A 21,047-nucleotide genomic window follows, 5' to 3' on the forward strand; every position below is an offset into this window, starting at 1 on the left:
ATTCTCAGGGAAAACACGATCTCTCAGCCAAGCATGGCAACGGAGGGCCACCAAAGAAGCCATGGTGCGACCAAGCGCCCCAGAAACATCCAGAGCCGAGCGAAAAATAAATGCCGCCAGCTCCCGGCCATACAACACATGATGCCGCAGATCAGTACAGGCACCCTCCTGAGAAGTGTAAGACAGAAGGGACTCCGCCGAATCCCACAAGCAAGAAGTGGCTCTGGCCAACACACAAAGGATGTTGAGCGCCCGCAAGGCAGCACTGGAGGCAAAGACGCTGCGCCCCCATGAATCTAACCACCGGGCCTCCCATGACAGAGGAGACAACACCGATAGCAAGGAGGGAAAGGCAGTCTGCAGAAGAGGGCCCCTGGTAGAAGGGTGGAAGGAAAGGCAGAAAGGATCATGTGGAGCAGGACGGTGGCGGTGCAGAAGCGGCTGGGGCACCGGGTCCCCCGTGGCAGGATGCCCCCAAGAGAGAATTATGGAGCGTAGCTTCGAAGGGAAGAAGCAGCTTCCGTCCACCAGAGCCCTGATGGAGAACCTCAAGCAAATGATCTGCGGGGAAATGGGCAGCCGGGTCGCCCATGCGCAAAATCCCCACGGCCGTGGAGACAGCCCGGGCGAAGGCAGCACTCGCCTCCGTAGGGCAACGCGGTGGAGAGAGCAATTCCTCCGTGGGCGACGGCTGTAAGCTAAGCCGGCCGTCCCCCAGCCCAACCGGAGGAAGAAAAGGCCAAGCTCAGAATGGGGGAAGGTTGACCGACGAGTGGGGAACCTGAGGCGCCTCCGGGGAAGACTGCGGGCGCAGCGACGGCGAAGAGCCCTCCTTGGAAGACGCCGGGGAAAAGGCCACTACGCGGCATCCGTCTCCGGGGAAGAAGAAACAAACAGTTGCCGAACCTCTGGAGAAGAGGGGGCCCGAGTCCCGGCAACCTCCCGCGACACCACAGGGACCCCCCACAGGGGTTTGCGGTGAGGCAGAGGTGCCATGGTCCAAAGGAGGGAACCCCGTAGGGTGGCACCCCGATGCCACCACATCTCCAAGACCTGAAGCCGAACCTGCCGGGGCCGGAGCTGCCGGCGACACCGCAGAAGGCCCCGCACATGGCAAGGGATCCGCAGACGTCCCAGGAAGAGGAGGAGCCAAGGAGGCCTGCAGGGCCGCAACATAGGCCTCCATTTCGCCCCCACGCCAGGAAACGGCGGGTAGGGTGGCAACACGCAAGCCCGCACGACCCACAGGGAACCCGCGCCCCCCGCGGGGCGGGGACCGGGCCTCGGGGACAAACTGCGACACTTACCAACAGGTGAGCAACGCCCTTGCGGCCTCGGAGAGGGACGATGTCGGAGACGGAAGCGGAGGTTCTTGAACCCTTCAGCGGGGGACGGACGCGACACCGATGCCGACCTGGACATGCAGGCCGAGAGGAGTTTCATCTGCCGCTCTCGCCGGGACTTTAGCTTCATCTGCTGACAAGCCTCGCAGTCTGTGGAGTCATGGTGCTCCCCCAAACACCACAGACAAATGGGGTGAGGGTCCGTCGCCGACATCTGGCGCGCGCAAGACGAGCACGTCTTGAGGCCCGAAGTCATTTGCACACTGTTCCCAAAAAGAAACTCAAAGCGTGAAAAGAAGGCCTGAAAGCAGGCCAGGAACACGATCCGGATCTGCGTTGCACGCGGAAAACAGGGAAACTGATGTCAGCGTGCCGGGGTGGGGCTTATGTGACCTCGCTGACATCACGCCCGCGGAAGACGGCGGGGTGGAGTCGTGTGGTGCTGCCACCCGGCGCACGGAGATGCTGGGACAAGAACATTTTCCGGTCAAGTCTTACGCCTGGGGATAATTCTACGTTAATGAATCTGCGGCTAGTAGTCTCTATCAGATAGCCGTAACCAGGAGGATCTTCTTGCGCATATGCCATGCGAGTATGAGTGAGCAGCTAGAGATGCTCCATCAGCTGCTGTACTGATCATTTGATTTGCAACAAGGGCTCCCTCCTGGAGAATATACCCAAAATCTTGGCAGTCCTCTGTGGGCTATTTTTCTTTGAACAACTCTAGAGAGCCACACAACGCCCGATCATAACGACCCAACAGGGCTGCAGCACTTGACACTTTCAAAGATGCAGCTGCAGAGCCGCAAGCCTTCCTCGTCCAGGAATCCTGAGCTCTGCTCTCCTTGTCCGGAAGGACCATTGAGGAAGAGGCTACTGCATGGATCTTTTTTGCAGCCGCAATAATCACCAAATCAGGTGGAGGGTCTGACCTGAGGAACAGGGGATCCTGTTCTGCTGGTCTATATGTTTTTTAAGATCCTTGCTGGAGCCGTTTTGATCAGCCCCTTACACTGGAGAACAAGCCGATCCCGCACCCGAGATCCTACCCTAACCGACCCTTTTTGAAGCCAAACAAACCCGTTCGGCTTGGGCTTAACGCCCTTTTACTCCACGCTGGGAGGTTCCCACCTCCCTTCCGCCGTTGTTTTGGCCTTACTCGTGCCACAACCCGGCTCCGTTTATCTTGCATTACACTACAACCAGCCCTGAAGAGTCATAATGCAACACGGTGTGACGAAACACATGTCGGCTGATTTGTTTACATTCTGTATTGGTCTGAATTTATATATATAAAGAAATTTTGCTTATGATACATCTGATGTCGACCCTCATGATTTCGAAGACATGTAATATTTGACTTCTGTTTAATCTTTACCGGGTACACCCAGAGCATTATCCCACACGTGTGCACAGGACTTAATTTCCTGTCATTTTGTGTGGGTCTTGACCCATTCAGTTGCAGGGGTTATTTCTTTGGGTTTGTTTCCCCTGACCTGTCAGCACCGTACTTATTCAATTTGAGTGAGACCCACGTCGCACACGCTTGAGCGCCATTCTTCCTCGAACCCAACGAAACCCTCCACCGTTGTACCGTTTTGATAATTGCTGAAGTAAGAAAAATGTCCATGACAGGTTGCAAGAGTCCGGGAATCAATGGCAGCAGAGACCTCGACGCGAATCTCTGTTGCAGTCTCAAAAATGACAGACGTGGACGTCTGAGGTGAGGACATCTCTATGTTCAACTTTTGTGCTTCTGGCATTCGTCGTGCAGAGACCATTTGGTCGATTCAGAGCTTGGCAGTTGGAGGCTGGAGACTTTTGTTTGGTAAGGTCGTTTGATGCGACACTTCTTGTTTGTTTGGCCAAAATCTTGGATTTGTTTGGGTATATATAAATTGCAATTTATATAGTCAGGTAATGAGGAGATTTTTCTCAAATTTTTGAATTCTTGAACGGTACAAATTCTGTTAAGTACTACTTTGTTATAATATTATGTATGCTATAATATTTTTGGCATGCCTGTTTCAAGCACACTTCGCAGGATGTGTTGCTTTCTTGGAGGTACCAATATGGATCTAGAACAGAATCAGCTGGCTCCCCCTGAGGGGATACCAAATAGGTATATGTACATTAAAAACGGTATTTCTTCCATAATGTATAGCACACTGTGAACTAAATACACCAAAAAGGATCCTGATATGCGATGGCCAATAAATGGGTCATTTGATCTTAGAAAGATTCAGTATGTGGAACAATGTGTGTTTAAGCGCAAAATCTGTTTGACTGTGTACGAATGTGGGAGAAAGAAGCGCGTGAAAGAGTGAGGAAAGAGCAAGCTTTAGCAGAAAAAGAACAGCGAAAAAATATCTATGCGAAAGCGCTGGAGATGAAAAATAAGGAAAATAAAAGAGAGAGGATAGGGAACGTCGTTTACAGGTAAATGGCCAATACCCTGTCCGGCGCCCCCTTTATCCTCTACTTAATAAACCTCGGGACGGTTCAATTCTATTAGGTCGGTCTCCTCCTCCATATACTTTTCTCTCTGCCCCCGATGTTGATTCTGATGATGACAAATCTTTCTCAGATCAAGGAAAGACCGAATCAGATGCTAAACGACAGACTCGCTCCTTTCCGACCACTGACCTTGCGGCCACTCTTAGATCTACTGCCCGAAAAGTAGCTTGTGGTGACACTTCCGCTCCAGATCTTATAGCAAATGTTCAGCAATGGCCGGAGTCAGAGCAGTTATATTTTACAGAGTCGTTTACTGGAGAAGTAATTGAAAGGTTCAGGAAACAGTCCAAAGAATTAGAGTCTGTTGATATAAAAAATTATCATAAACGATTGAGTGACGGTCTTTTTCTCCCTTCGCAGGTGGCCGATTTAATTAGATGTGTGGTTAAACTACGAACTGATGTATTCCGTTTGCGAGAGAAGAAAAAGGCAGATGCTACAGCTGAACAAACAGTTCAAACCCCCGTGCCACAGGATGGAGATCCAGGGACAGATAAGGATATTGTAGTTCATGGGAAACTAATGCGTGAAGCTGCGCCTTTGTATGTCCCTCCTAGGGGTGCGGGAACAGATGACGATAAAGATTCAACTGATGCGAAGGGATATTTTGTTTACAATTGGGTCTATACCCCTAGGAGTAGAGCGGATGTCATGGCTCTTAAAGCTGCTTTGCCTGACCCGTGGAACAATCCGGCTGCTTTTTATGAAGAAGTTGTAGGAGCTATTAGTTCTTGCACTATGACTTTGCCTGATATTGATATGTTTTTGGGCTTATTTTACCTCCTGATATGTGGAGATCTATTCGTAAAGTAGTTGATCATGCAGCTTTTGGAGATATTTGGAAGGCAATAGAGAGGAAAGATGCAAAAAGGGAACCTGCACAGAAACGGCAACAAGAAATATTGGACCACCCAAAGGGTATAATAACTAAGTTGAAAATTCTCATACCTCCTAAAAATAGATTGGACTATGCTAGCATCTTGTAAGCAGAAACCAGATGAGTCAGTTTCTGATTTCTTTACACGTTTTGAGGAGACATTCCATGACTTTAGTGGCCAGTCATTAACAGATGGCACGGACAGGCATCCGTTAGTCGACACATTTGTCGCGAACATGTTGCCAGGAATAGCTAGTCGTCTAAAGGCCAGCGAGAGTTCATGGTCTACGTCTTCCCCAGTCTCTCTTTTGACTATGGCTCAGTATTATGAACGTTGGGAATTGGAAGCTAAGGGCAACGAGGATAAAAAGGCTAAGGATTTAAAAACAAAGGTTATGTTAGCTCAGGTTTATGGTCCACCTTTTAGAGGTAGTGGTAGAGGCCGACGTGCGATGTACCGCCCTAGTGCGCCCCCTTTTCCTTGTCTTCTGATCAGTGTGCCTACTGCAAGGAGATTGGACATTGGCGTTTTGAGTGTCCACTTTTGCAAGGTCAGCAGTATCAACGTGGTAGAGGACAAATGAGAAGCCGCCCAGGGAACTCAGGAAATAGGGGAGGTATGGATAATCACACTAGGTTGAGGCAGTAGAGCATACTCAGAATTCTTCTAACACTTTTGAGAGACGCACCCAATATCAAATGTCCAATTATTCGATCGTTGATTTGAAGGATTCTGCTTATGCATAGGAATGCCTAGGATGGGGTAAGGAATCAGTTGAAGTCCCAGTAGATCAGAAGGGTCCCTATGTTAACGCACACGTTTTGGGTTCTACTGATCGGTTTTTGGTTCACACAGAAGCTACCCGTAGCGCCCTGGCTAAACAATTGGTTCCTAGGGCTCCCCTGTCTGGCTTAACAATCACATTGATAGGACTCGATGGGACACCTTCCCTTAGCCCACTGTCACAACCACTTTCATTTCATGTTGATAAGTTTTCTGCTGAATGTCCATTTTGGCTTTCACCTAGCACAATATTGTGGGTCTCGATATGCTCAAACATTTTCGTGCTACGATACGATACGATGTTCCCCAGAAGGTGTGCGCGTTATTCTGAATGATGACTATTCCAAGGGTGAGAGGTTTTGTATTATTAAAGAAGATATTGCTTTGGCGTCCCTACCTAGTACTATGTGGCCTACGTCAGATACTGATGTGGGTCAATTGGTTATCCCACCAGTCCATATTCAAGTGAAGGAGGGCGCTTCATTGCCTCGACTGCCTCAATATAAAATTTCTCGAGAAGGTGAAGAGGCACTAATACGTATTGTTCAAGATCTGATTGGAGTAGGGGTTTTGGAAAAAGTCCCTTACAATATTTGCAATCGCCCTATCCTTCCCATCTTGAAAAAAAGACACTTATACTAAAATATACAGGTTTATCATTGACTTACGAGAAGTTAATAAGATCGTAGTGCCCCAATACCCGGTAATCTCCGACATCACAACACTCTTTACCATGGTTCCTCCGACTGCAACTACATTCTCTGTGATTGATTTGAAGAACGCTTTCTTTCCCATACCGATTCATCCTGACAGCCGATATTTGTTCGGCTTCACTTTGAATAATCGATCCTTCAGATTTTGTAGAGCGCCGCAAGGGTATACTGAGAGTCCTAGCATTTATAGCCAGGCATTGAAAATACAGCTTGTTTCTTTCCCTGTGCCAAAAGGGGTAGCTCTCATACAATATGTTGATGACATCTTGTTGGGTGCAGACACCACTAACCAATGTGAAGAAGGAACATTGTCATTGCTCTCCTTTCTTGCCTCTCACCATCATAAGTTTTCTAAGAAGAAATTGCAATATTGTAGATAGCAGGCTACCTATTTAGGTCACCTCCTGTCTAAGGAGGGACGTGCACTCACACCAGATTGCATCCAAGCTATTTTAGACACACCTGTGCCCGTACTCAGAAGGAGGGCCTTACTTCTTTTTGTAGGCAGTGGATCCCTAGATTTTCACATATTGTTAAACTCCTGTTGGCCCTTTTGACTAAAGACACTCCAATGCCCCTTCCATGGACTACTGAATGTCAGAATGCTTTCCAACAGTTGCGCCAAGCTCTATGTTCTTCACCAGTATTAGGCACTCCAGACTACACCAAGGCCTTCACACTCTATGTACACAAGAGGGATGGTTGCACACTCTCAGTTTTAGTACAGACTCATGGTGATAAGCAGCGTCCTTGTGCATATTTTTCAGCTGCCCTCGATCCAGTCACACGTGTGTTGCCTGGGTTTTTTCGCTGTGTGGCAGCGGCAGCTGTGTCCATACGTCAGAGTGAGGGGATGGTCTAGTCACATAGACTGCTTGTGTTAGTACCCCATGCAGTTGATGCCCTTTTGAACCAGACCAAAACGCAGCATTTAACTAGTGCTCACTTGACAGGTTATGAATTGAAACTCTTGGCCCCTCATATCACCTTGAAAAGATGTTCGACTCTTGATCCGGCTACTCTATTGCTGTAAGACCTGGGGTCTCCAGGCCCTAAGGGGATAACGTGACACGAGCGGCTGGGCACCCAAAGGCCTATGTGTTAAGCGACCATACAACACACACATCCTCTGAAGCAGTAAACGCACACAATAAGGGACGCCAAACAGTAAGGTGAATGCAAATTAATCAGATTTATCTAATCAAAGGAGCACACACGGTAATCTTGGAGGGCAATGTATCTTAACTTGGACACATTAACATTTGCATTACAGCATCTCATTACGGTTCCCTCAGCAATCCCTGCAGTATGAACTTCCCTAGTGCTGCGGGCCGGGGCCTGCACACGTGGCGCTACTGGTGTCTACGAAGAAACAAAGGCACATGAGCATATCGTGGCATTACAGCTCTTCTTGTATACCTTGAACCTTAGGCACCCCTGAGCATAACTTGAGGTTGAAGCGCTGATCGTTTACCTTAAGGACTAGGCACTCCTAGGCATATCGTACGGAGAACGCGTTACCTGCCTGCCTAATACCCTGAGCACTTCCAAGCCTACCCTGAGGATAAAGTGTTATTGGTACACGGAGCATACTGCACTTCTGGACACCCTTTAGAGATGAGGCGCCGCTCATACACGGAGCGCCTTGCACTTGGGACCTCAACTGGAGAATGGAGCGCTTGAGATCACAATCTGAGGTTACACGCTATTTGGACTTAGCACGCACTGAGCACTTGTGAATACAAATGAATGATCAGCGCTACTTAGACATAGAACGCATTGAGCACTGGTGAATACAAATGAATGATCAGCGCTACTTAGACATAGAACGCATTGAGCACTGATGAGTACGAATGAATGATCAGCGCTACTTAGACATAGAACGCATTGAGCACTGGTGAGTACGAATGAATGATCAGCGCTACTTAGACATAGAACGCATTGAGTACTGGTGAGTACGAATGAATGATCAGCGCTACTTAGACATAGAACGCATTGAGCACTGGCGAGTCCTGCGAAGGGCAGACCCCAGGAGAGGGTAATCCCATGGAGGGGAGACTCAACAGTACGGAGGGAAATCCCACGGAGGGGGAAAGTCACAGTCTCTGCATGCTGTGTCGCTCCCACTCGGCAGGGGGCGCACCGGGCCTTCCCACGACTCCTGGGGAGCAGGGGGGGGGGGCGAGTCTCAGGCCGCCACTCGGCCGCGCTACCTCCCAGCCCCCGGGGGTTACCTTGGTCTCGTCGCTCTGTTCCGCTCCGGGCCCCTCGTCAGATGCACGCAACGGCGCGGGACACTCACGGACACTCGCTCCTCCTCCTCACGCTGCGAGGGCAGCAGCGGGGCCCCGGGCTTCTCCGCAGGCCCCGACTTGGCGCTGACACGTCCCTGATGCCTACGGGCCGCGGCGGTGATCGCGTTGCGGGTCCTCGCACCAGGGGGGGGGTCACAAGTTAAGCGGGGGCTCGGCCAGCTCCGCGCTCGACGGCAGATCCGTGCAGGGGGTCCCAGGCCGGGTCTGGCAGCGCAGGAGACACAGCGCCAGTACCTGGTCGATCCCCAGCAGTCAGACAATCAGTCGTTTCATGAAGTTGCCATATTCAGCTTTGGCATGAAGTTTCAGGATTCCGCTTTTGCAGTTTCAGTATTCAGTCCTTGCGGCGCAGATGATACTGGCGCCCTTGGGGTTCTGTTCCTTGGGGGTAGGGGATGAGTTGGCGACTAGGTCCTTCCTAGTCAGGCTGGGCAGAGGTTCCCTGGGTCCTCCTACTGCTGGGCAAGATCAGTGGGTTTCACAGGATCCCTCACTCACTTAAGAGGCAGCAACTAAGCCCTGTCACTCTCAGAGGCATAAGTCCCTGGCTAGGCCCTACTGCCTAAAACTCCTGCATGGATTCTCCAGCTCTGCCAACTAACTGGAAAAAGTTCCCTCCCTCACTTAAGTAGCCCTAGGTCAGGTGACCTCTAGCCAAGGCGGCAAAAGTAAAACCACACCTCCCTTCTAGAAGGTTCTAGCACATTCCAGGAGCTTCCCCATTCTACCTATGGGACAAAAAAGGCGGGCTGGTGTCGCAACATTGTTGTGGGGTTCCAGCCAGCACCTGGCAGCTAGGGTGCTCCCAATCTTGGGAGAAGGGAGCACCTGCACCTTAACACTGATTGGCAATGAAAAGGCGCCCGGAGACCTAAGTCCAACATAAAAATGAGGGTGGAAAAAATGAGGCACGATCAAAAATAAATGGGGAGACCACCCTAGGGCTGACAGGTCTAACAATTGCCATCCCCAGCAACTCAGTCTCAGTCGCAAGAGCCTCATGACTGTATATTCCTTACTGAGGAACAGACAAAGGGTCGTGTTGATCTGCAAGATACGCCTCTTTCAAATGTTGATGGGGAATTGTGGGTTGATGGGTCCTGCTTGAAATTACCGGATGGCACGACATCAGCTGCATATGCAATCACAACGCTTCAGACGGTAGTTGAGACAGCTCGCATTCCACAGAAGTCAGCTCAGGCAGCTGAGCTGATAGCATTGACAAGGGCATGTGAACTTAGTACTGACTTGTCTGTTAACATCTATACCAATAGCCACTATGCCTTTGGAGTGGCTCACGATTTTGGGATGCTCTGGAAGGAAAGAGGCTTCCTTACAGCACATGGGACACAAATAGTGTAAGGAGAATTAGTACATAATCTCCTTACTGCCTTGACATATCCAAAGAAAATAGCGATTGTTAAGTGTAGTGCACACAAGAAAGTGACTGATAAAATAGGACAGGGCAATGCCTTTGCGGAATTGTTAAGGCCCACCTCTACAATAGGTATGGCTTGTGTGAGTCTGACAGATGTGAGCCCTGCTGGGCTAGCAGCGCAGATTTTTTCCACATGGCAAGGACATGCCCACGAATTACTGCTTTTTGGGTGCAGATATTCATGGAATTAGGGAACATTGTTGGAACGCCACTTACTCCGGATCCCTTATTAGCACTGTTGGGATACACTAAACCACACCCTAAAGGGGTCAGGAAGCTTCTGGGATTGGCCTTTCTGCTGGCCAATTGGCGAATAGCTATGTGCTGGGCGCGGGGAGCCCCTCCTTCCAAGCTAGAGTGGGAAAAAGATTTGATTTTCTGTAATACGCAGTCCGAAACATATAGTGAGTTAATTCCCCCGCAAAGTCGACCCAAGAATTTTTGGGGGCTATATAGACAGTATTTGTTGTCACGGGATGATGCTGGAATGGGAGGTGCTTCGCTTTTCACTGTGCAGGAGAATGTCTTCTATATTATGATATGTTATATACTTTTTTATTCTAATTGGACTGACGTTTGTTACTGGTACGCCCATGTCGGTAGAGTGTTATCAATAAGGGCCTGCTGTCTTCCCTACATATCCCCCCCCCCCCTTTTTTCTTCTTGCTTTGTTTCTGTTCATTTGTATCTGGCTGACTGCATGATATTTTTCATTGTCATAATTCTGCTGATGTTGTGTTCTGTACACTGCTGTGGATTGTTCAATAACTTAAAATAAAAGAAATTGAATTAAAACAATTATATATTTTTTACCTTTATCAGAGAGACCATAAAGGCGAATCCTTTCTCTGTCCTTGAGGGTGTGTCTTGATAAAGTTTGGCAGTGTTGGCAAGTCTCAGGAACATGAGAATCCGGAAGGCAGAGAATACAAACAGAGTGGGAATCTGTTTTGGTCTTTTTGCCACAGGAAGGGTAAGGATCAAACAGAGAGGCCATCTGTGAGAGGAAAACATGCCCAGCTGCCAGATAAAAGGGAATATATTACTCCAACAGGTGTTAAATGTCGAAGTAAATGATTTATAGTGAAAAGAGTAGATCTTTTCTGACAAAAAAAGTCAAAAGATCTGTGGAGCTGATTAACCAGGGTCCTGACTGAAGGAACGGGAAAAACTCAACTGACCTGCCACCCCTGAGGCATGATGGGAAGGTAGGGGTCATGGCTGCTTTTAAGGCATGGTGCCAGTTTTTGAGTTTCTACATTTGCTTTCAGTTTCTATGCTGTTGAAGTTCCAATGCAGCCTATGGGCTAACAATGCCTGCCTTTTTCTCTGCAGGACTACTTTTATGCTGTACATTAAAAGCAGTTCAGGGGTCTATTGGTATTTCTGTTTGTTTGTGTATGTGCAAAGACAAGGTCTCGCACCATTCCTTAGCCTATTATGGGTTTAGTTTTTTCTGGGAGGCTGCATTGATTGTCTTGAAAATGATATGTAAATTAATATAGAGCTGTATATATGTATGTTTTCATATATAATTTGTATATCTTTTCCGGGGTACCCACGCATGGGCAGGAATATTCGAGTGCTTATGACTTTAATGAGGATTCCTCTGGAAGAGAACTATGCAGTCAATGAGATCAGAGTATTATTGGCCGCCATAGATTATATTGGCACCGTTGATGGTCTTGAAAACAAGAGGGTAGCAGTCTTCGATGTCCGAGGTGTCGACAGTGATGCAGAGAGGGATTTGTGAGTGGATTTATGCCTTGAAGATCCTGAAGAGGTAGCAGACTCCAATTGTTTCTTAGAAGTCGCAGAATACGATGGCAAGCCTTGCTCTGAGGAGACTTCGGCATCCTTCACCTTCTTAAGAGCTTCTTTAGTCTGATGGGAGGTTTTAAGATTTGTTTTGCCCTCCTCAGACTTATCCTTAGGTGACCTGGGTCTCTTAAGGAATTTGGCAGAGGTGTCGCTCTCCTCATCATAGGATGTCATCTGCCTCTTCTTCAACCATAACAGCAGCCTGCTTTCCCGGGCTTTCAAGGTTTTAGATGAGAAAGTGCATTAGATGTTGCACTGTTTTTCCTCATGTTGTGGATAGAGGCAGTAAACTCACTTTTTGTGGGGATCATCAACATGAGCCCTCTTTTTTTCCACAGGCCTTGCAGGGGCGAAAAATGCCCTTTTTTATCAGGCATAGTGAATATCCAAAAGAAAAATATGAATAATTTGGAAGAACTGAACAGAGCTCAGGGAGACTCGCTTCACACATGACGTGCAATGAAAATCTGAAGGATTCAGCCTCTCTTGGGAAGGTTCTAAAGGGTGCTAGCTAAGGATTGGTTGTACCTAGAATGTAGTCCTTTTTAAAAACAAAAGAAGTAGCTAGGCTATTAAATTTGTGGTTTACATCATATTAGCCTATTGAAAATGTTAATCAATCAATCAGGCTTTTGTAGAGCACACTACTCGCACGTGAAGGTCTGAAGGCACGGGGGGAGCAGCTCCGTTATGGTCATTCGAAGAGCCACGTCTTGAGTTCCTTTCTGAATTGGTGCAGTGTCGGGCTTCGTCGGAGGTGAAGCGGGAGTTCTTTCCAGGTCTTGGCTGCGAGGTAGGAGAAGGATCTTCCACCTACTCTGGTACTGTGGAAACTAGGGACGGTGGCTAGGGCTCTGAGCGGAGGTTTCTCTTGGGGACGTGGAAGGAGATTCGGTCGTTGAGGTATTGGGGTCCGGTGTTGTGGAGGGCTTTGTACGCGCCTGAGCAGTTTTAAGGTTGCCTTCTTTTGACAGGTAGCCAATGGAGGTCACGGAGTTTTTGGGTGATGTGTTCATGTCGTTGGATGTCGAGGAGAAGTCTGGCTACACGTTCTGGACGGTCTGGAGTTTGCGGAGAAGTTTTTTGTTGATTCCAGCAAAGAGTGTTGTCGTAGTCCAGTCTGCTGGTAATGAGTGTGTGGGTGACGGTTTTCCTGGAATCGGGGGGAACCACCTGAACGTCTTGCAAATTATGCAGAGGGTGCTGAATCATGCAGAGGATACGGCATTGATCTGGTGATTCATGGTGAGTGAAGAGTCGAGAATGATGCAGAGGTTGCGTGCGTGGTCCGTTGGGGAGGGTGGATTTCCGAGGGCAGGGGCCCACCGGGTGTTGTTCAATGCAGAAGGGGTGGAGCCAAGGATGAAGACTACTGGTTTTCCCGAGTTGAGCTTCAGGCAGCTGTTGCTCATCCAGGTCGCAAGAGCTTCATCCTTTCTTGGAAGTTGCGCCTGGTGATGTCGGGTTCCTTGGTGAGGGAGAGGATGAGCTGGGTGTCGTCAGTGTAGGAGACGACGTTGAGCCCGTAGTTTCGGACAATGGTTGTGAGGGGGGCCATGTAAATGTTGAAGAGAGTGGGGCTGAGAGAAGATCCTTGGGGTGCTCCGCATCTGATCTCTGTCGGTTCTGATAGAAAGGGGGGGGGGGGGGGAGAGTCTTATTCTGTGTTCTGCCTGAGAGGAAAGATTGTATCAAGTCTAAGGCTTTTCCTTGAATGCCTTAGGCAGGATTACTGTTTATTACTGCTTTATTTATAGTACCGTGGGACTCCCACTTCAACAACGGGTAACGATTCAAGCATGTGAATCTATGAAAGAAACCCCAATACGGGATAAACGAATGAACATATATTAACACGATTATCAGGTCAATATACAACTAAAGAAAAAAAGAAAGAAGAGTAGAATAAAAAGGTAAGGCAACTCCAATCTACAATGGGTCCGTTCACTAACTGCAGACAATGCTTCAAATTGAAGTCTCTTTGCCTTGACCACAATAATTAGGATGCATAGCTAGTGCCTTCATGATCTTTAATGTTCAACAACATATCTCTACTGATAATCTGAGAGCTATAGACAGCACGTCGGTGGATTGTTCTGTTTTTATCAAGTACTCTTGATGGTTGCTGTGATGTTATGGATCACTCAGGAACAGTGACCTATCAGAAAAAAATAAAACTAGGCCTTTCCCCCTCAGTGACCGCACATTCAGCAATCTTTTAGTTTGATCACAGCAACCTGAGTCCATATCGACCTATCAGATCACATCCCCCATTCTTTCCCTGATCATCCACTTTGTTTTTAGACACAAAAGGGATGTAGGGTAGAAGGAGCTCACCGCACTTCAATAGTTCCTACAACTATTCCTTCTAAGCAACAAGCATGAGGGGAGGCTATCTCAGGGGTTCACCAGTGTCCTAAATTTCCTTTATAACTCTCTTTACCCCCACCCATAAATGTTATGACTGGCAGGTGGGGAAAGGTGGGGGAAACAATCACTCCTGCCAGCCACTGAGCTTAGACCCCTTTTTATACTGCTTGATGTGTTCCCTGCTCTCTGGCTGATCCCTAGCCAAGCTCCAGTCAGTGATTCCTGCTCTAGCAGTGATCACTTTCCAGGTTTATGCTAATCTCGTTGCATCTATATGCTGAATAACTTGCCACATTGCTCTACTACCCCGCCATACTTTATCATTTGCCTTCTAATTGCAGTGGTTTAATATTATTGACCGTTCTTGACCCTAACCAAGTTGTTATTCTTTTCCATGATCCCCACTCCAACTACTTGCCATTGGTTTTCCGATACCTCTTTTTCTCTCTTTGTCTTTACCCCATCATCCATGGTTCAACTATGCTGTACTATTTCTACGTTTCTGAGACCACACTCTCTCCCTTTTTTTCTGGTGTCCTACCTATATGCAGTGGCGGTGCGTCCATTAAGGGCGCTGGGGCGTTGCCCCACAAGCCGCCCGCACCGGCAGCTCCCTCGGCCTCGAGGGAGAATTTTCTGACAATCATGTCAGTCACAGTCAGCATGAACTCGGACTGCCCACCCCCTTCAGATTCTGAAGGGGGAGGGCGGTCCGACGTCATGCTGCTGAGTGACTGACATGCAGCAGACCAGGGGTGGCGCAGAGCGCACAGCAGGCAGCAGTGCTCATGCTGGGTGAAGGAGGCGAATTTTTGCTCCGTGCCCAGTCATGCGCACTACTGTCTGCTGTGGCTGGCGCATGCCCATTAGGAGAGCGAGGGTTGAGCAAAGGCTTAAACCTCGGTCTCCTAATGGGCAGGCGGGCGGTGTGTCACCCTGCTCTAAGCCAATGCTGGCGCTGCTGGAGCAGCGTCAGTATTGGCTTAGAGGGGTTGCCAACCAGTGCTGTTCCTTAGAAGAGGCGCCAATGGGACCCGGCCGAGAAGCAGAGAGGTGCCGCGTGGACCTGGTCTGGTAAGCTTAGCTTTCTTTTTTAAATTGTAATCCCCCCCCACCCCCGGCGACCTCCTCCCCTCTCCCGCTAGTATTACGAATTGTTAAATGAAGATGTCATGGCTGTGTCACACAATATATCTTTAATGGCAAAAAGTGTGCAGTATTTGGGGTAGATTGTATGTGCATAACATTTATAAATTGTGACGTTTGCGGTCGATTCGTATTTCCTGGAAAACTGTATTTTTTGGACAGCATATCACGCTGGCCCTATTTCAATAATCTACACAAAACTTTCCTAAAACAAATATACCCATTTCAGCTTGGAATGCTTTATTAAGATCGGAGGGGCTTGGGGGTTCCACTTCCATAAGTTACTTTTCCGGTTCAAATTCATGTAGAGAGCTTTCAACCATCGAAAAAACCATTGCGAGGATCAACACTCAATTTAGGACTAAGACAGCGAAGATTAGTTTCTTTTTTTTCCTTTTATTTGTGAAAATGATATCTAGCAGTTTGATGAACAATGAAACTATACATTTTCAGCTGGGTGTTCGTCTCTATAAGCAGACCAATATTTACAATATTGAAAATACGATAATAATGCCTCCGAATTCGATTTGATTACAGATAAAATTATTGCGCATTTTGCCACATAATTTGGGCAGAACACTTAGAAAGGTCGGAGGACACCAGGCTCATAAGTTATTTGGACTGCAGATTTTTTGCGTGCGATTTTAGAGCAAGGGTGTAAATTATACGGTATGATTTCCTCAGACTTTCACAGATATGAAAAATAAGGGATAGTTAAGATAATGCTGGGAGCAGCTGAAGGCATGTCAGTGTGAGGGTGGGGTGTGTGAAGCAGTGTAACTGCTCGCTCTGACCACTTTCCACGAGACAATGCATGTATATACCCAGCCCATACTGTTCTCTTGCTAGAGAGGCCCCGGTATGCCCCAGTGACTCAGTACTCGAGTTCCCAGCTCACGCTGAATCATTCCTGTTCTGCCTGCTGCCTAGACTCCTAGCCCTTGCTCATTCATCCTTCTTGTGGGAGGTGCTGTACACGGAAACCTAGCACGCTGGAACTGTCACCCAGTTCGGGAGTTCCTCTACCGAGTTACAGAGTTCAAAGTGTCTCTGAGAAACCCTAGAAGATGCCCACCTCGCAATTGACTGCTCCAAAGGTGCTCAACCTGGACCGGTGCGCCCAGCCATGGCTAACCTGCCTCTTCTCCGCATGGTTGCACTGACCATTTCCGCATCTTGGTATTCCAGGTTAGGGTACAAGCTGTGATATGGTTGTGGGGGCAGCCTTGCCCCACACTTGAAAACGCTTAACTAATATGCTTCAAAAAGTTTGTTCCAACAGTTCCCACAGTGCCCCGGGATGACCATGCTCCTGTCAGAGACCAGAGCTGCCCCAGGCTAGGATTTCCCCCCTGCTCCTGCTAACCTATTGATGGGGCTCCCTCCTGTAGCCTGTAAATCGAGTATTTCACGTCTGCTTGCAGCTGCAGCGGTCTCTGTATACTTTTTTGTTTATAGGTCTTTAAGCCTAAACAAATGTTTGTGACTCGTGCTTTATGTGTGTACTTGAAAGAGTTTGAGTGTGTGTTTGTACTTGTGTTGGGGTAAAGTTGATGGATATAAGGATGTTATTACAGATCCTGTCATAATACTTTCGCAAGTGCTTTATCAACCTTCCTGCTTCCTCAAATTTGCTTGAAAATGCTCCATTTATCCACTCTATTTTCAAAATTTTCTCGGAGGAGTTGTTAGGGCTCGCTCGCTCGCCTCAGTGCAGTACCATGATAACTTTACGCCTCACTACTTTCAAATGTCACCAGCCGCCACTGTGTATATGTCTCTAAAGTACATTTATACTAAATCTTTATTTTGGAGGTCCTTATGTCTTGTCTGCATGGCCCGAGTCCTGGCTCTCGCACCTTTGTTTCTCGAAGTTTGCATCACTCCTATCTATGCCCTAGATATATCCATTGCTCGCTCATTTGCTTCTGTGGACCACCTCCTTCCTCTTCTATCTCTCAATTTTCACCTGTGTCAGAGATTTCTCCTTCCGCTGTCCCTCATCTTTTCTATCTCCAAGTTCAAATGCAAAGCTAACTTAGGCAGCTGCTAAAAGTACCACCAGCAAGGTAGGGCGGGAACATTAAAAAAAAAGTCTTTAGAAGCATTCAATGTGCCCCCACTACTGCGATAGAGGTGACAAAATTCACTACATCTGCCAACATCCCAATCCCCCTCTTTTTCACTTGGCATGTAAAAGAGATCAGTTGGATTCTGGAAGAGATGGATAGATCTTTCAGGTTAGTTAGGGGCTCTTTGAGGAGAAGGATTATAGAAAGCTGCTGTAACTCTGGTACTGCATTTAGGAACACTTCCCATTGGTCTTAGGGTGTGGGGCTAATGTTTAGTAGATTTTTTTTTTAAGAAGCCAGGGAGAGCTGCGCACTTTGTGATGAATCTGAGAGTGTAACGGTGTAAGCTGGGCTCAGGAGAAGAAACAAAATAGTAATATTATGTGAGGGTGCTCTGGCAGCTAAGCAGTGGGTAGGTACAGTCCCAACCCAGGATTCCATGCTTAGATTCTGGAGATAATTTTATATAAACTCTATGTTACACATTTCTTGTACTACCATCTCTGGCTTGTCTTCTTCAGTATTGTACAGCTCCTGGGCAATCAACGATTTCCACACATAACTACTAATTCATGGGGCATGATGCTGTTACCACACCTGGGCACAAGGTTAAGTATGGCTGTTATGGCAGTTGTTCTGATGATTTTAACTTTCAAAGGGAGGGCATTACCAACTAATCTCATTGTAGCTTCCCCCATGACAAAGATAATGTTCCTTCTGCCTAAGTATAGTGCTTTCATGTTACTTTATGAAGTATTCTACTGTTAGCCTGCTGTAACGAAACTGTTCTTGGTGCGCATGTGTACACGCACAAATGTATACTGTACCTCGTTGAAATGTCATCATCTTCTCCACCCCATCCCCAGTAAGTGTTTGGAAATCCATTGATCTTCATATATTGCTCTGGAGTCAATGCGGAAACACCTCCAAAATAAGACCAATAGGGCAAACTAGAAATGAGAAACAACTCACAGTTACACGCTTACGTAACAATAGCTGTGCCAATTTCAGTTTAATACTGCCACCTTCAAAACATATTACAAATAATGGTTATAAGAAGCTGTCCATAATGGAAAGGGTGTCAAAGCTCTGCATGATTTGTTATACAATGAAACATGCAATATGTATACACAAAAAAGCAAAAAACAGAGGGGTGACAAAGGTAGTCACTAACGGCACACAAATGTAAACTATAAACAAGCACTGGCTAAGCCAGCAGGTCTCACCTCGGAAACTAATTGGCTTTGGCAATGATTCTGTCCATCAGCTGTTTTTGCATTTGGCAATGATTTTAGCCATTCTGCACAACTGTATGGCCACTTTAAAGGATGGCTGAAAATAATGTAAAAAAAAAAGTGCAATGAGATAGCCGTTGCGTCATTTTGTAGGTGCGTGCAAACACAGATGCACATGCCTAGAAAATGAAGCAAGCTTTTTTTCTTTTTTGTCAATCTGAGATAGATTAATAAATTAAAAAGCTGCATTTATTTTTTATAGGGCGTATGCACTTTTTTATATAGTGCTAATGCGCTTTAAAAACCCCAAACAGGAGTGGGTTGGAGTTGAGGGAATGGGCAGGCGATGAGGCAATATGGAGGAAAGGTAGTTGAGAAGGATGCATGTGGGAGAACTGCAGGACAACAGACAACAATGGGAAAGCACAAGGACAACGGTGGGTGGGTGGAGGGTGTTAGGGAAGAACACATACTATGGATAGGTAAAAGCACAGACAATGGAGGGTGGGCAGGCGGGGATGCAGAAGCAAACTGACAACGGAGTGTGGGTGGTCAAGGACAGGAGGGCAAACAAACAACAGAAGGGTTGGGGAAGCAAGAATGGCAATGGAAGGTGGGTGGATGGGGAAGTAGCAAGAGCATCAACTGAGGGATGGATGGCGGGTGGAGAAACACATAGGGGAGAAACAGCAATATGAAGTATACAGGGAAAACACATGCACTCTTGTAGAGTTTTTAACCAAATAGAAAAAAGTAGCACCTGAAAAAGGAGCAGTGAATGGACATAGGTAATAAATGGACATAGGTAATGAATGGGTCAAAGCTCCAGTAGAGGGAAACCCTAGAAGAGGAAGGAAAGCCAACGGAAGCGGACTGATAAGAAATAGGCAAATTAAAGTGGCAATAAAGCTAACCAATAGTAGGCAGTGGACAGGCTCTTAGCCCAATGTATGCTGATAATAAATGTCTTGTAACATACAGTGTATGTGGTGTCTTCGGCGAGACCTAAAAATGGTGAACATTACTTATTTTAATAAAGAATGGCAGAACCACAAAAGAGCACACAGTATTCTTTTTTTAAGATACTTTATTGCATTGAAGTGAACACCGAAAAGACTGGTTCATTGTTTCAGATGTTTTATTTGGGAATGACTACATTATAGCATACTAGCACACTTGCTGGTTGCTTTGAAGAACTTGGATTTTAGTACTGAGATTGCTCATCCAGAGTGATGACTCAGGCCAATATGCCTTCACTTTAGACAACTATGTGGTCAATAGTTCATCAATTTGAAAGCCAGCAAGGGCAAGACTGCCCATTATCACTCAGAGGTGGAAAAATCAATGTTCCATTAAGTAACCACTACTTAAAATGCTAAGGAACTTCACAAACTGCATAATTTAGCACTGCATAGCTGCTTGATTTTGTAGAGCCCCATAGTACCTTGAACTGGCAAACAGCACATGTATTAAATAGTATTATCCATCTTTGTATAACAATCCTTATAAGAGTACATATCTTATGTAAAATGATTGTTTTAGGTCAGGCAACAGACATCTTGCTGTTTGACAGAGGGAATGTCATGTTTGTTGTTAATGACATTTCTCTAGAAAACAGCAAGCTGTCTGCTGAGTGGGGCTTTGGTCAAGCCCCTTCAGCCAATGGGTCTTTTGAGTCTGCTCTCTTCAGCCATTGCTTCAAGAAAGTGTCATTCACAAACTACTTCAGCCTCACTGTTTGTTACTGGCTTTTAGGTGTGTTAATCCGTCATGGTAAATAGCACTTACCACTGAACTGCATGAACGGTGAAGAGAAGCATCCATACACTTGCGTGCTTGTAAAGTGTTTTGAAAATCGTGTTGCTACTTTACTAATGGTGATTTTGCACCTTAATGTGACTTTGCATCTAAAGGTAAAACCACAATCCTGCCTAATTTGCTCCAAGGGTGATTGTGTTCCTAATGTGTTTAGTGCTCCTAAAGGTTTTTCACACTCATGTCAGAAAAGGCAATTTTGCACCTCACTGTTCATCAACAAAATGACAACTAGATGTGAAGATATAGTGAAGCACACCTTTTACATACCGTCTTCGCCCCACGAGAGGTGTTTTGGATTGTATCGCAGCCGGATTTAGGCTCGTCCTCGTCCCATTACTACTGGCCCACCTATAGAACCACTCTATCATCCTGAAATTTTAGGAAAGGGTCCTGAATGGTAATGGCTTGAATTTTGCTTACTCGCCTGGCAGACGTTAAAGCTATGAGGAAAGCAACTTTCCAGAAAATTACCTTCAGATCAGCTCTGTGAAAGGGTTTGAATGGCTGCTTGATAAGCTGTGAGAGAACAGTAGTGAGCTGCTAGAGCAGTGGAGCAGGTCTTACTGGTGGAAAAACCCTGGAGAGACCTTTGAGAAAT

General features: G+C 46.9%; 1 protein-coding gene across 1 annotated transcript in view; it reads right to left on the minus strand.

The window, feature by feature from the left end:
• Positions 1-21,047, minus strand: part of LOC146801653 (beta-1,4-galactosyltransferase 3-like) — a 745,947-nt gene that overhangs the window by 210,742 nt on the left and 514,158 nt on the right. Inside the window, exon 5 of the mRNA XM_085621135.1 lies at positions 18,224-18,346. Within this exon, the coding sequence (XP_085477261.1) occupies positions 18,224-18,346 (123 nt within the window). The remainder of the gene's footprint in view (positions 1-18,223; positions 18,347-21,047) is intronic.

The sequence above is a fragment of the Triturus cristatus genome, chromosome 8 (genome assembly GCF_964204655.1).
Source record: "Triturus cristatus chromosome 8, aTriCri1.1, whole genome shotgun sequence".
In the NCBI taxonomy this organism is placed as follows: domain Eukaryota; kingdom Metazoa; phylum Chordata; class Amphibia; order Caudata; family Salamandridae; genus Triturus; species Triturus cristatus.